At 40.8% G+C, this 13,486-nt stretch overlaps 2 protein-coding genes across 2 annotated transcripts; one reads left to right on the forward strand and one right to left on the reverse strand.

The window, feature by feature from the left end:
• Positions 1-2,974: 2,974 nt before the first annotated feature.
• LOC110529936 (2-aminoethanethiol dioxygenase) lies at positions 2,975-4,541 on the forward strand. The gene has a single exon (XM_021612615.2). The coding sequence runs from the start codon at positions 3,272-3,274 to the stop codon at positions 4,019-4,021; it is 750 nt and encodes a 249-aa protein (XP_021468290.1). The 5' UTR covers positions 2,975-3,271; the 3' UTR covers positions 4,022-4,541.
• Positions 4,542-5,109: 568 nt separating this feature from the next.
• Positions 5,110-7,678, reverse strand: LOC110529928 (early growth response protein 2b). Its single transcript, XM_021612603.2, has 2 exons — positions 7,312-7,678; positions 5,110-6,922 (listed from the first exon to the last, which is right to left on the reverse strand). Exons 1-2 carry the CDS (start codon positions 7,487-7,489, stop codon positions 5,937-5,939), a joined length of 1,164 nt encoding a protein of 387 aa, XP_021468278.2. The 5' UTR covers positions 7,490-7,678; the 3' UTR covers positions 5,110-5,936.
• Between the last annotated feature and the right edge of the window lie 5,808 nt (positions 7,679-13,486).

A 13,486-nucleotide genomic window follows, 5' to 3' on the forward strand; every position in this document is an offset into this window, starting at 1 on the left:
GTCTTGGTGGTTCCTAACGTCTTCCATTTAAGAATGATGGAACCCACTGTGTTCTTAGGGATCTTCAATGCTGCAGCATTTTTTGGTACCCTTCCCCAGATCTGGGCCCCGACACAATCCTGTTTCGGAGCTCTACGGACAATTCCTTCGACCTCATGGCTTGGTTTTTGCTCTGACATGCACTGTCAACTGTGGGACCTTATATAGACAGGTGTGTGCCTTTCCAAATCATGTCCAATCAATAGAATTTACCCCAGGTGGATTCCAATCAAGTTGTAGAAACATCAAGGATGATCAATGGAAACAGGATGCACCTGAGATCAATTTTGAGTCTCATTGCAAAGGGTCTGAATACTTATGGAAATAAGGTATTCTTGTTTTTTCCAAAAACGTGTTTTCACTTTTTCATTATGGGGTATTGTGTAAAGATTGCTCAGATGTTTTGTTTATTTAATCAATTTTAGAATAAGGCTGTAACGTAATAAAATGTGTAAAAAGTCAAGGGGTCTGAATACTTTCCGGAGGCATTGTATCTACAATTGATATGTTCCATATAAAGTGTGGTAACAGAAGGAGACAGAAAACCAATGTTGTCAACTGATGTTTCCCTGAGTATCGGTGTCATAATATCATGTCAGTGTAATAATACAATGTCAGTGTAAAAATACAATGTCAGTGTAATAATACCATGTCAGTGTAATAATAACTGAACGGTCCTCTCAAGCCCTCTACCTTATAGTGGTGTAGTGGTCTGGGTGTAGCTGGTGCAGAGGAATCAGGCTCAGGACAGCAGAGATGAGTAACACAAGTAACTTTACTCAAATATTCCAATAACATGTTGTAGTACCGAGCCCACAATAACGGACCAAACATACATAAAACAATCACGCACAAAAACCATGGGGAAAACAGAGGGTTAAATAATGAACATGTAATATGGGAATTGAAACCAGGTGTGTAAAACAAAGACAAAACAAATGGAAAATTAAAAGTGGATAGGCGATGGCTAGAAGGCCGGTGACGTCGACCGCCAAACGCCGCCCGAACAAGGAGAGGGACCGACTTCGGCGGAAGTCGTGACAAGTGGCTCCCGATTGGCGCAGCGGTCTAAGGCACTACATCTCAGTGCTAGAGGCGTCACTACAGACCCTGGTTCGATCCCAGGCTGTTTCACAACCGGCCATGATCGGGAGTTCCATATGGTGGTGCACAATTGGCCCAGCGTCGTCTGGGTTAGGGAAGTGTTTGGCCAGCGTAGGCCGTCATTGTAAAATAAGAATTTGTTCTTAACTGACTTGCATAGGCAAAAATAAAGGTTAAATTAAATTTAAAAAAATGTTTTGCTCTAGTTGGGACCAACTGTTCACTAACAAAGATTGGGGCTATAAGTATAAGTTGTTTATAAGACTGTATCAGTTAGCAGTTAGCCACTCCTTATTCATCCTTAGGGATAAGATAGCATGTGTGGAGACTGTCCAACAGCCCTGCTTCCTGCAAATACCCAGTGGAGTGTCGGGAGCGCACACATTGACTCTGGTTTGAGAGACCCAACAGCTCTAAGCACATTATATCCATCATGACCTTGAGAGTGATTCTGGAAAACATAAATCCTGTTTATTGCCCAAGTGTAGCATTCGATGTGAGGAATTTTGGGGGAAATAGACTTGTCTTGCCAAAGCACAGTGGATATCTGTTTAAGATTAAACCCCAAATAGCCCTATGTAATTTAACTGCAACAATGCCCTATTACCATACTGCTGTTTCACAACAAATCAAGCCAAGTGGAGTCCTCCACAGCTCATTGCAGGCCCAGAAGCATAACCTTGATGTTGTTTTCAAAGATGCTACTGCTGCTCTCGCAGAATTTCTAAGACACAGTGATAAATATACAAGTGGCGTATGGGGTTTGCTTGCAAAACAAGTCCACAAATAAACAGCTTCTTGCAGATATAAATCGTGCTTGTTTTGTTTGGACAGAAACACCACAATGGAAGCAAGGAGGCATGACAGAGTCCTCTTGCTTTAGCTATGCTTCTTGCTAAGCTTTGCTTTAAATTTAGCTCTCCAGAGTTTCCACCTGCTTCCATCGAGTTGATACCTCACACGAACCCCAAATAGGGTATCAACCTATTCAATCAAAGGTGCAAAACCCATTTATAATGTGGTTAGGCTATGCATAAAATGATCTGTTGCTGCAATATGCGGATCTGGGAGCCAAGAAGAAGCGGAACAAGGGAATGGACGTGGGCGTTTGTTTCATTTCCTACACATGAGTGTATCCTATTTTTAGATTTTAAAGTTGACTGTCATGGGTGCATGTGTGTGCGTGCTCTGAATATCGAGAATTCTGGAGGGAAAAGAACAAAAAACAACCCGATGAGGAACGATTACCAAATGTGCCACCATCTGTCACTCTTTTTAGATAACATGCAAAATAGCTTCCATGACAGGTCACACATGATTCATAAAATAAATTTGGGTGGCCAAATTGTTAAAAGGCATTTCGGTTTTTGTAACCTACATTGGGCTTGCTGCTGGGTGAGATTAATAGACCCTCTTAATTTCCAGAGGAAATTCTACCATTCTTTCAATGTCTAATGCTGCTCAGCTTTTTCCATTGATAGAATAATAAATGAGTTTAGTCTTATATGGTAGGCATACTCATACTAAACTGCTGGCACTGCTGCTCTCTGTATGGTCCAGAATCAGTCAACTCATGTAGAAAGGTCAACAACCTCACAGCTGTTCCCCTTTAATGAGGTGAGGAATGGTATTTTGGTTATTGTAGTACATAATTAAGTAATAGTATTATCTCTCACAATTGTGTATTATTTAAGACGTGTAATTCAAAACAGTATCATAAAAAATAGCATACACATTTCATATGCATAATTTTTTTATCTAATAATGATGTGTTTTGGGGGAAGATAAATACTAATACAGTCCATTATTAAATCACATTTCCCATGATGCCCCGCGTTAGGTACGAAGCGTTTTCTTTGCGGACGTGTGTGAAAGATATCCATGAATGGTGTGATGGGAGATACATTTGCGGTTGTGCCAGGCAGTGTACCCTTCACTTAAAATTGTATTAGACCTTCTGCTTTATTTATATTTTATTTGAATGTGAAGTTGGAATATATATTTCACTGGGTTTAATCAATCATTATCAAGGAGAGAGAGGCAGGCAGAATCATCGGCAGCTGTGCTTGGAGCCCTAGCCTGCTGCTAAAGCTAGCAAGCGCGAGACTTCACGGGCTAGTTAGCGATCATGCTTCGAGACAACATGACCTCCATCGTACAGAAAATTGCTAGACAGGCGCTTGTAACTTTTAGAAACCCATCTTCATTTGGTGATAAAGCGTTTTTGGGTAATCAATGTAAACTCCAAAGCCTCATGACCGAAATCAGAGCTGCGGATCTGAAGATCGCTCCAAGGAAAGTTGACAGCGCTTCTACGCCTTTGCCACACAACCCCCCGGTCACATACATGCACATATGCGAGACAGACGAATTCAGCATGGGGGTGTTTCTGCTAAAAAGCGGTGCTTCCATCCCCTTGCACGACCACCCGGGAATGTACGGAATGTTGAAAGTTATGTATGGCAAGGTCAGGATCACCTGTTTTGACAGGTTGGACAAATCAACTAGCGTGGCCAGTGACACGCAATTCAGCCCTCCACTGCTACCTTTTCAGAGAGGTGCGCTGAGGAGGTCGATACTCGGGTCGGTCGGGGAGTTTACAGAAGAAAGCGGGCCGTGTATCTTGACCCCTGACCGAAACAACCTTCACCAAATTGATGCAGTCGATGGGCCCACCGCTTTCCTCGATATTTTGGCACCCCCATATGATCCAGACGACGGGAGAGACTGTCATTATTACAAAGTTCTGCAGTCTGCCCCGGATTCTGAGGACAAAAAGGCTGACGATCAAAAAGAAATTTGGCTGATGGAAGTATCCCAACCTTCTGAATTCTGGTGTGGTGGTGAACCATACCCCGGCCCTGAAGTGAAGATCTGAAGCGCACTAGCTATGAACGCTGAATTGATTTGTGAACAATTGATTCTCAGGACCATGTCAAAACAATATGTAAATGTATGACGACCATGATTCCTACAATGGAATGGGATGTGTCACAGTGCTGTGTAATGGGAAAACATGTCTTGTGAACTAAAAGCACTTATCCTAAGTTGGACTATGCATTCTGCCTGTAATGAAAGTACTTAAGCAGTTGATAAATTGTGATCTTTGCACATCAGCTCTAATGTATTTGAATTTTTGATAAGCATTTCATGTCTTGAAATGAACTGAAACCATTCACATTACTCAAAATAAAAACAAAGGTGTATTAAAACTAAATGGCTAATTGGTGGTGTTCAAGCACTTTAAAATGTCAAAATCCATGATTTGCTCAGCATGTTTTGATTGGGTCAAACTACATTATTTGAGTTAATCCCATGGGACATGGATTACTGAATGACCATTTTATAAATTGCTTCATTAATTGAGCTTCCCTAATTAAACTTAAATCCCATAATAACCTTGCTTGCTTCATCATTTTGGGAGCTTGGCTAAATGTGCTGTGCTTTTAGGAGAGCACTATTGAATTCATTGCTTGTGACCTAGGGGCCTCTTGTGGACATACTGGGTATTACCTCAGAAAGACAATGTGACTAGTAGCTCACTGTACAGTTGGAGTTTTTACAGCATAAACCTTGACCTATACAGTAGCCTATAGTCTACTTTCAAATGACCAAAATAAGACCAAAAAAAATAAACATTCTACAACACAAAGTGGATTTCATTGTTGTTTAAATAATAAACCATGTCCTTTGCCCAGTTATTTGGAGCGGCAGGGTAGCCTAGTGGTTAGAGCGTTGGACTAGGAACCGGAAGGTTGCAAATTCAAACCCCCGAGCTGACAAGGTACAAATCTGTCGTTCTGCCCCTGAACAGGCAGTTAACCCACTGTTCCTAGGCCGTCATTGAAAATAAGAATTTGTTCTTAACTGACTTGCCTAGTTAAATAAAATAAATACATTTAATTTGGATTAGGTTTAAGAATACATTAATGAAACAAAGAACAAACACACAAACAAGCAGTTATCTATGTCACCTACGACAACATATTCTACATTTATTGCAAGAAGCATCAAATCAGTTAAAGAACAATGTGTGTGTAAAAACATGTCAAATGACGCATGTCAAATGAACGTACTTCTCCTTAGTTACTTCCTGTAATGATCTTACACAGATTTTACTTTCATCTTCATCCAACAAGTAATAGGAGATTTTTTTTTAAATGAAAACTTGAGCAATTCAGTTCTTAATTGTCTCTCTTGACAGTACAGGGCTTCCAGTTTTTACACACATGGGACTCTAACCCCCCACTCTCAAAACTGGATGTGAGGATAATATACAGGAACTACATGCCCCTGGCCAGACCACTCAGCTCTGTGATATTGGTCATGGCACTCCTTTACCAGCTATAATGCAGGAATACCCATCATGGTATTCACTCATCTCATCACTCATCTCTTGTGGGAAGTCTCTCAACACTGGCAAAAGTGAGGCTACTTGCTGGCTGATACCACTCAGTGTTGGAGCTGAGTCTTGCTCCTTGCTGGCTATTCAGCATCTCTGACTATTTCCCCACCTACTCTATTGAAACACTTTCTATACTGAGCACTTGTGTTTGTGCACATTTACAGTTAAGTTATGAAAAAATGTATTCTATACCTAATGTAAATGTGATAGCTCTGTCCGTTTATGTTGTTATTCATTCAGCACCATATATCAAAATGCATTAGTCAACCTTAATTAACCCTAGTCTGCTAAATTCAGTGTGAATGTTTGATTTGGATATTATTTAATTAATTGGTGCTGCAGGGAAACATAATTTATCTGAATGTTTAAAACCATTCTGCCTGGGTCATTATGATGACTTTTTCTCTTTCTGTCTTAAGTGGATTTTCGTGTGTCTCCTTCTTTCATCACTCCTGGCAAACTTTCTTCCACAGTGGTCGCAGGAGAAGGGTTTTTCTCCAGTGTGTGTCCGGATGTGCGTAGTGAGGTGGTCGCTGCGACTGAAACTGCGCATGCAGATCCGACACTGGAAGGGTTTGTGCCCTGTGTGGATCCTAACGTGTCTGCTCAGCTCGTCCGACCGCGAGAACCTCCTATCGCAGCTCTCTGCTGGGCAAGGGTATGGTCGCTCATGGACAGGCGTTTTGCTTGGGAGGTTTGGATACTTTCTCGGTCTCAATATTGGCCTCAGGGGTAAGTTCGAAGTGTTGTAGGGATTTGGTGGACAAGGGCCCTCTATCGCAGGTCCCCCAAGCGTAAAATTCCTTATTGTGTTCAGAGGTGTCAGAGGTGGTGGAACCCTCAGAGAGTCCAGTGAATATGGTAACGCTTTCCTGTCAGGAAATGCCTGGATGTCTCGTTGGCAGTTTGGCTGGAAGAACCCGCTGTAGTCAGGCATGATGTTTAAGAGTGCGCTGTCCACTGTCGACTTTGGTGATGTATAGGATGAGTACGACGGCTGTGGATAAGACATGGGGCAGGTCGACGTTGCCAGGTAGGTTGATTGATCCTGGTACATTTCCCCGGTACAAGAGTAAGACGGCGTAGCATACATGTGGTTTATATCGTGTTGACTCTGCGCCATGGTGCAGCTCACAGTTCCTGCGTAAAGGTTTGGTGGTTCAGGCGAGGGCGAGATAGACACCGGGGACGAAGCTGCCACCCTTATGTCAGCACTAGCTACGTTAATGGCACCCCCGGGATTCCAGTATTCTACACCTCTAGAATTGATCGAGACCTTCCCGGTGTATGCCACAGCCTGAGTGCGCGGTGGCTGCGTAAAGTTGCCCTGGTAAATAAACTCGAGGGTGCCCCTTTCTTCACTAAAACAATCACCTGCGAAGCAAAGAAAAAAATAAATGTTAGTTATGTCTCCAAAAAACGTTGATTATTGCTTTTACGCAAGGGTTTTTACTTTAACGCTTTTTGTTTTTCGCGCGGTTGCGCACCACTTTGTGGTTTTGTAATGGGTATGTAGGAGGTTTCAAGTCACATAACGATTAAGAACAAATACATTGACTTACCATAGCAGACCATCTACTTGATTAATATTGACCAATAATATGGATTATCCTCAATTTAGGATAATCTCAAATATGACTAATAATGCATTTTAATCCTCACATTTTTGTAAAGTTGATGAGGACATATGGCTTCTTTTCTATTGGCCATAACAGCAAAATAGAAATTAATATTTAATAAAAATATATGAAATTAATTCTTACCCCCCTTGGTTTCACCCAATTGGTCGTGCTGTTTCCAATATGACTCAACTTTTAACCCAGTTCCCGTCTCTGGCAATGATGCGGATATTTCCTCTTCCATTGAATAGATTACCTCTTGAATGTCTTGTATAAAACTACTGGTGGGTACCCAAACTTTGTCAATAGTTTTAGCTGTCATTTTTTTGACAATACAGTGCGCTTCAAGCCTTTACGCGCCTTTACGCACACAATATATAACCTTCAGCTGTCATGGTAAAAACTCTCCAATGCTGTATTCTCTGCCATATCATATAGTGTTCCCTACGCGTGGGAAATATCATCTCATCTCGTTATATTATGGGGATGCAATATTGTAAAATGCATTTAAAGGGAGTCTCTGAATGTCCCGGAACGTCACTGACCATACAAGGACTTGGTGGTTAAAAAAGGAAAAGGTTGGGCTAGGGTTGGGTCTCAGGCTTGATGACGACATCAATGAACACTTGTCAATGAATTAAAAAAATACATAACCAAAATTACTTTTATTTTTGCATCGTTGTTGTTAGCCTGTTTAAGTTGAGTAAATATTAACACATGTATGGCCTATTTTATTATCAATATAATAATCGGCATGCTGCCAAAAGCCTGCAGGAATTCCGGTAACACTTCACCAAAAATGGATTTATCCGGTTTAATAGACGACACCCTCTTTTTACTTATATGGAATACATCCGCTAAATTGGTGTTCATTAAATATCGGGTCGTGCCAAGAAAGAAGCCCACACAGAAGCATACGAGAAGAACGACTTCCCGCACTGTGCTTTAGAGTGGAGCGTTCCTTAGGAAAGTTGTATCAGTTGGTTAAAATTAAGTGTATTCATTTGTCGTTCTATATCCTTTTATAGTCTGGGCTAACATTTTGCAAAAATGGAAACTTGAATTGATCGAAGTGCTATATCTACGTACATGTTTTTTTGTTGTTGAAAAATCTGTATAGGTTAACAACACATTTATGAAGCCTCCATAAACCCTAAATTAGGCATGTGCTTCAGGATGCTTTAGAAGGAATATTCCTTAGCCTATAGCACCCTTTATGTAGTATGACTGTTTATAAATGATTTGTGCACTATATATGTAGTGCCATGAGTTGTCCATTTAGAGTTGTCCATTTAGAGTTGTCCATTTAAAGTTGGCCTGTTTGTAGCCTGTGTAAAGGAAGTTCATTAGATAAGCTATTAATCATTTGTGAATCGTGAGTTATGGGTTGCCCACATGTATAGACTGAAAATATGTATGACATATCTCTCCACCTACTCAAGACCCCACTGTATTGAAGGGATCATCTTGGGACAGCAACCCCTTCCTCTCTTCTCAGCAAGCTGCCCTCCGTTGGTGTAAATGACACCTGGCTGATGTCTGTAGGCTTACATGTGACAGGGTTGTTGATCCAAGGGCTGTGGTAGATAGTGATAAAGCAAGGGGAAGCCCTTTAAACACTGTCTCAAGCCCTGCATGTCCACTATGACACTCAGGTAATGAGACTGCTCCTCACGCAAGTAGAGCTAATTGCTATTCTGTCACAGGGGACACTGTCTCCTGATAATGGAGATGATCTTTGGTCTAAATATGCAAAATGTGTCTGACATGTTCCTAATGACATCATACTCCCTAGGAGTTGTTGGCATATTTGTTTCCGAAGGTAGTAATCCTTAAAAGACTGGAAACTTTCCACATATGCAATTGTAGGCTAATGTATGTCATTTTCTATACCCAATATGACAATGTAGGAGACACAAAAAAATTGTCCATAGGCTTTTTTATATTGTCTATAACACCAGCAACAACTTTAACACTTGTCCAATTGAACATGATAGACCTACTTAAATAAGACGAGAAGAGAGAGGAGAGAAGAGAGAGAAAAGAGAGGAGAGAGGAGAGAGAGAGAGAGAGAGAGAGGAGGGGGGAGAGGGAGGGGAGAGCAGAGGAGAGAAGAGAGGAGAGACAGAGAAGAGAGAAAGAGAGAAGAAAGAGAGGAGATAAAGAGAGAGGAGAGAAAAGAGAGAAGAGACAGACAAGAGGGAGGAGAGAGAGAAGAGAGAGAGAGGAGAGAAAGTGGAATTGAACATGATAGACTTACTTAAATAAGATGAGAAGAGAGAGAGGAGAGAAGAGAGAGAAGAGAGAGGAGAGAGAGAGAAGAGAGGAGAGAGAGAAGAGAGAGAGAAGAGAGGAGAGAGGAGAGAAGAGAGAGAGAAGAGAGAGGAGAGAGAAGAGAGAGAGTGGAGAGATAAGAGAGAGAGAAGAGAGGAGAGAAGAGAGAGAAGAGAAGAGTAAGAGAGAGAGGGGAGAGAAGAGGAGAGAAGAGAGGAGAGACAGACAAGAGAGAAAGAGAGAAGGGAGAGATGAGAGAGAAGAGAGAGGAGAGAAGAGACAGACAAGAGAGAGGAGAGAAAGAGAAGAGAGAGAGAAGAAAGAGTAGAGAGAGCGGCGAGAAAGAGAGGAGAGGCAGAGAAGAGAGATAGAAGAGAGATGAGAGAGAGAGATGAGATGGAAGAGAGAGAGGAGATAGAAGACAGAGAGAAGAGAGAGAAAGAAGAGAGAGAAGATAGAAAAGAGTGAGAGGAGAGAGAGGAGAGATAATAGGAGAGAGAGAAGAGAGAGAGAGGAGAGATAATAGGAGAGAGAGAAGAGAGAGAGGAGAGACAGAAGAAAGAGAGAACAGAGAGAGGAGAGAAGAGAGAGAGAGGAGAAATAGAGAAGAGAGAGAAAGAGAAGAAAGGAGAGAGAGAGCAGATATAGAGGAGAGAAGAGAGAGGGGAGTTATAAGAGAGAGAGGATATATAGAGGAGAGAAGAGAGAGAGGAGTTAGAAGAGAGAGAGGAGATAGAAGATAGAGAGGAGATATAGAGGAGAGAAGAGAGAGAGGAGTTAGAAGAGAGAGAGGAGTTAGAAGAGAGAGAGGAGATAGAAAATAGAGAGGAGATATATAGGAGAGAAGCGAGAGAGGAGTTAGAAGAGAGAGAGGAGATAGAAGATAGAGAGAAGAGAAAGAGAAGAAAGAGAGAAGAGAAAGAGAGGAATGACTAGTGAGAAGTTTAGAAACGGTGTTCCCTCCCTATCCCCTCTCCCCTTGTTGGGGGGAAAAGGGATCCCTTTTTAAGTACTCTTTTTAACGCCCACAGTTCCAAAAATGTTAGTGTATTGTGTGAACGCCGCCTTCCTCAGGCAGATGGGTTTTTTCCAGGTCCAGTGTCCGGCCGATAGGCTGCACAGCGTGCCTCCGTGGGGAATGGTGCCCTCCTTGCACCCCTCGCCCACGCTCCGCCACATTGAGCGGGATTTAGAGGGAGGGGCGTTTTGTGTTGCCTATGTCTCAGTGTCACCTAGGGGTCTGGAGAGCCCCGCATGACGATTAATCAAGTGTCATGTGTGGTTTTTGTTAATATGGATCTTTGTTTTCTATCACTAGGCTGATATAGGAGAATTTGCTTTGTTATTGTGTTGTGTTTTTTTTTTGTCAAATAGTTAATACATTCCAAATATATCATGTTTGAGGTTTGCATTAAGCTATCTTATACATTAAAAACTGACCAGAGAATATCCATTCATAAATGCACATATTGCAAATGGAATGAATGTATGTCTAGATGTGTTTAAATCACCCCTGACTTGAATCTTAGACATCTTTGAAATCACAAAAAAACTGTTTTAAGAATGACTTTACACTACAGCATCAATAATTAATAGTACACTATTGTACCTCACTTTCTTTTGTGCTTACTTTCAAAACCCTCTATTGTGAAATTGAGGCCTGCTTGCTTGTCTAGTATTTTGAGCAGCAATAAGATACATTGTCCAAATTATAGCCTAGTTGCAGCCTACCAATACACAGTGGCACTCGTTAGAAGTAGTGTGTGTGTATACAGTGACATACTGTACTTCATCAAGAGTGAGTTGCATTTGTAATGGATCCTACTCTTCTATTTCCAAAAAGACATTGATTACACTACCTTCATTTCATACCTAACAGTTAACATATTGGGTATATATTGTAAAGGTTTTAATCATTTCATACCTAACAGTTAACATATTGGGTATATATTGTCAAGGTTTTAATAATTTCATACATAACAGTTAACATATTGGGTATATATTGTCAAGGTTTTAATCATTTCATACCTAACAGTTAACATATTGGGTATATATTGTAAAGGTTTAAATCATTTCATACCTAACAGTTAACATATTGGGTATATATTCTAAAGGTTTTAATCATTTCATACCTAACAGTTAACATATTAGGTATATATTGTAAAGGTTTAAATCATTTCATACCTAACAGTTAACATATTGGGTATATATTGTAAAGGTTTAAATTATTTCATACCTAACAGTTAACATATTAGGTATATATTGTAAAGGTTTAAATAATTTCATACCTAACAGTTACATATATATTGTTAACATGTGTATTTAGAAAGTGATCTATTCTACATATTTTTTACAAGCTTAAAACAACAACACTGTAACTTTGGTCCGGTTTCCCGGACACAGAATGAGCCTAGTCTTAGACTTAAAGGTATGCTGTGTTTGGGGAAACGGGCCCTAAGATTTCTGCATGTTCAAGAAAACTGCAGGGGACAAAGAAAACACACACACACACACACACACATGAAACAGCCCCTGGATTGCTTACCTGTAATATAACAAAGATACTGGTATGTCTCCTCGTTCAGGCCCCGAGGCAGTGATAGCAGGGCCTCAGATAGAGACAAATGCTTCTGCTGTGGCAGTCCCCTAACATCTGAGCAGCCACAGTTACCCGCTAGATTCTCACTCCTCCAATGGAGTGGGTCATATAATGTTTCTTTTTCTGAGCGACTGATGGAAAAAGAAACAATAGGATTGTTCCCACTTCACTTTGCTTCCACCCTCACAGTTAAAATTGTTATGATAATGAAGTGGATTTGTGAGACCCAGCAGATTGGAATAGAAAAGCTCTCTTTGATCGGAGGAATCTGAGGTGTTTGGGTCACTCAAACCCCATGCCTGGGGCGTGGCCTGGGTGACAGCTGCTCTCATGACGATGGAACTCCAGGAGAGGGTCATCTCAGAGACCCAACAACCATCTATGAAGAATTAATTTCCAAAGAACATGTAGTTTTAGATTCCTCCAAATTTGGATGATCTACATTGTAGCCTATGAGTTAACCCTCATTTGCTTCATATCCTCCATCAGGTGTCTCATGTGATTTTGGAAATGGAAAACACAGAAGATGCATGCGATGTGCATTTATTTGTTTAGACTTTTTGATTACCTAGATAAGTTGTTTATTCTTGTTCTAAAAGTGAGGGAATCGATTGACTGTGTGTGTCCATTGAGAACCACCGTTCAAAAACACAGGTTCAGATTATTTTTTTAAGTGCTTTATAATTGCTGAATAATCACACTGGGGTAGGGAAATTGTGTGTGTCTGTGTGTGTGCGTGTGTGTGTGTGTGAGAGAGAGAGAGAGAGAGAGAGAGAGAGAGAGAGAGGCACACAAGGGAATAACCCCCTCCCCACTAGGATGAGTGGGTAGATGCCCACGAGGAGATGGATGACTGTGCTCTGGAAGGTTGATGGGTGGTGTCATGTCTTAAAATATGAGACAAAGAGAAAATGTCTTACTTGGCAAATAAAGGAAATAACTCACTGCTAGTTGTTTTACTTTATCTTGGGAAAACATGATGAAATACTGGAACAATTGATTATTAGAAACAATTATATCAACATGCCATATATATATATAATGTCCCCTGTTCTTTAATTTGGGTGTTACAATCTCCGTTATTTATTATTCAGAATCATATTATATTTCAATAGTCAGACATAACCAACTTAAGAAAAACTCAGTTGAAAGTAAATTATTGTGCAAGCACAGAAGGATGTGTTATGTTCTTGCTGCTGTTTGATGTATTAATTAATCACAGAGAGTAGGCTATTGTATTCACCAGTGGGCTTACCAGTCCAGTGCAATCTCAAACACAAATGCAAATCTCAAACACAAACCGTTGTTCATCTACAACAATCTGATTTCTGAATGTTGGCACTGGATGGAAAAGTGTGCTCCTCAAATGGCTCATACTGTGTATCTATGAGGGCAGACAATATTGGCATAACGAGCTGCGTGTCAAAAGGACATGGGCATTTCACC

This window comes from Oncorhynchus mykiss, chromosome 1 (assembly GCF_013265735.2).
Source record: "Oncorhynchus mykiss isolate Arlee chromosome 1, USDA_OmykA_1.1, whole genome shotgun sequence".
NCBI lineage: Eukaryota > Metazoa > Chordata > Actinopteri > Salmoniformes > Salmonidae > Oncorhynchus > Oncorhynchus mykiss.

Bases quoted from the DNA above. Each gene is read 5' to 3' on its own strand.
- LOC110529936 (XM_021612615.2), top strand. From the start codon at position 3,272: ATGCTTCGAGACAACATGACCTCCATCGTACAGAAAATTGCTAGACAG.
- LOC110529928 (XM_021612603.2), bottom strand. From the start codon at position 7,489: ATGACAGCTAAAACTATTGACAAAGTTTGGGTACCCACCAGTAGTTTT. The intron at 6,923-7,311 runs GTAAGAATTAAT...TTTGCTTCGCAG, and splicing joins ATTGGGTGAAACCAAGGGGG to GTGATTGTTTTAGTGAAGAA.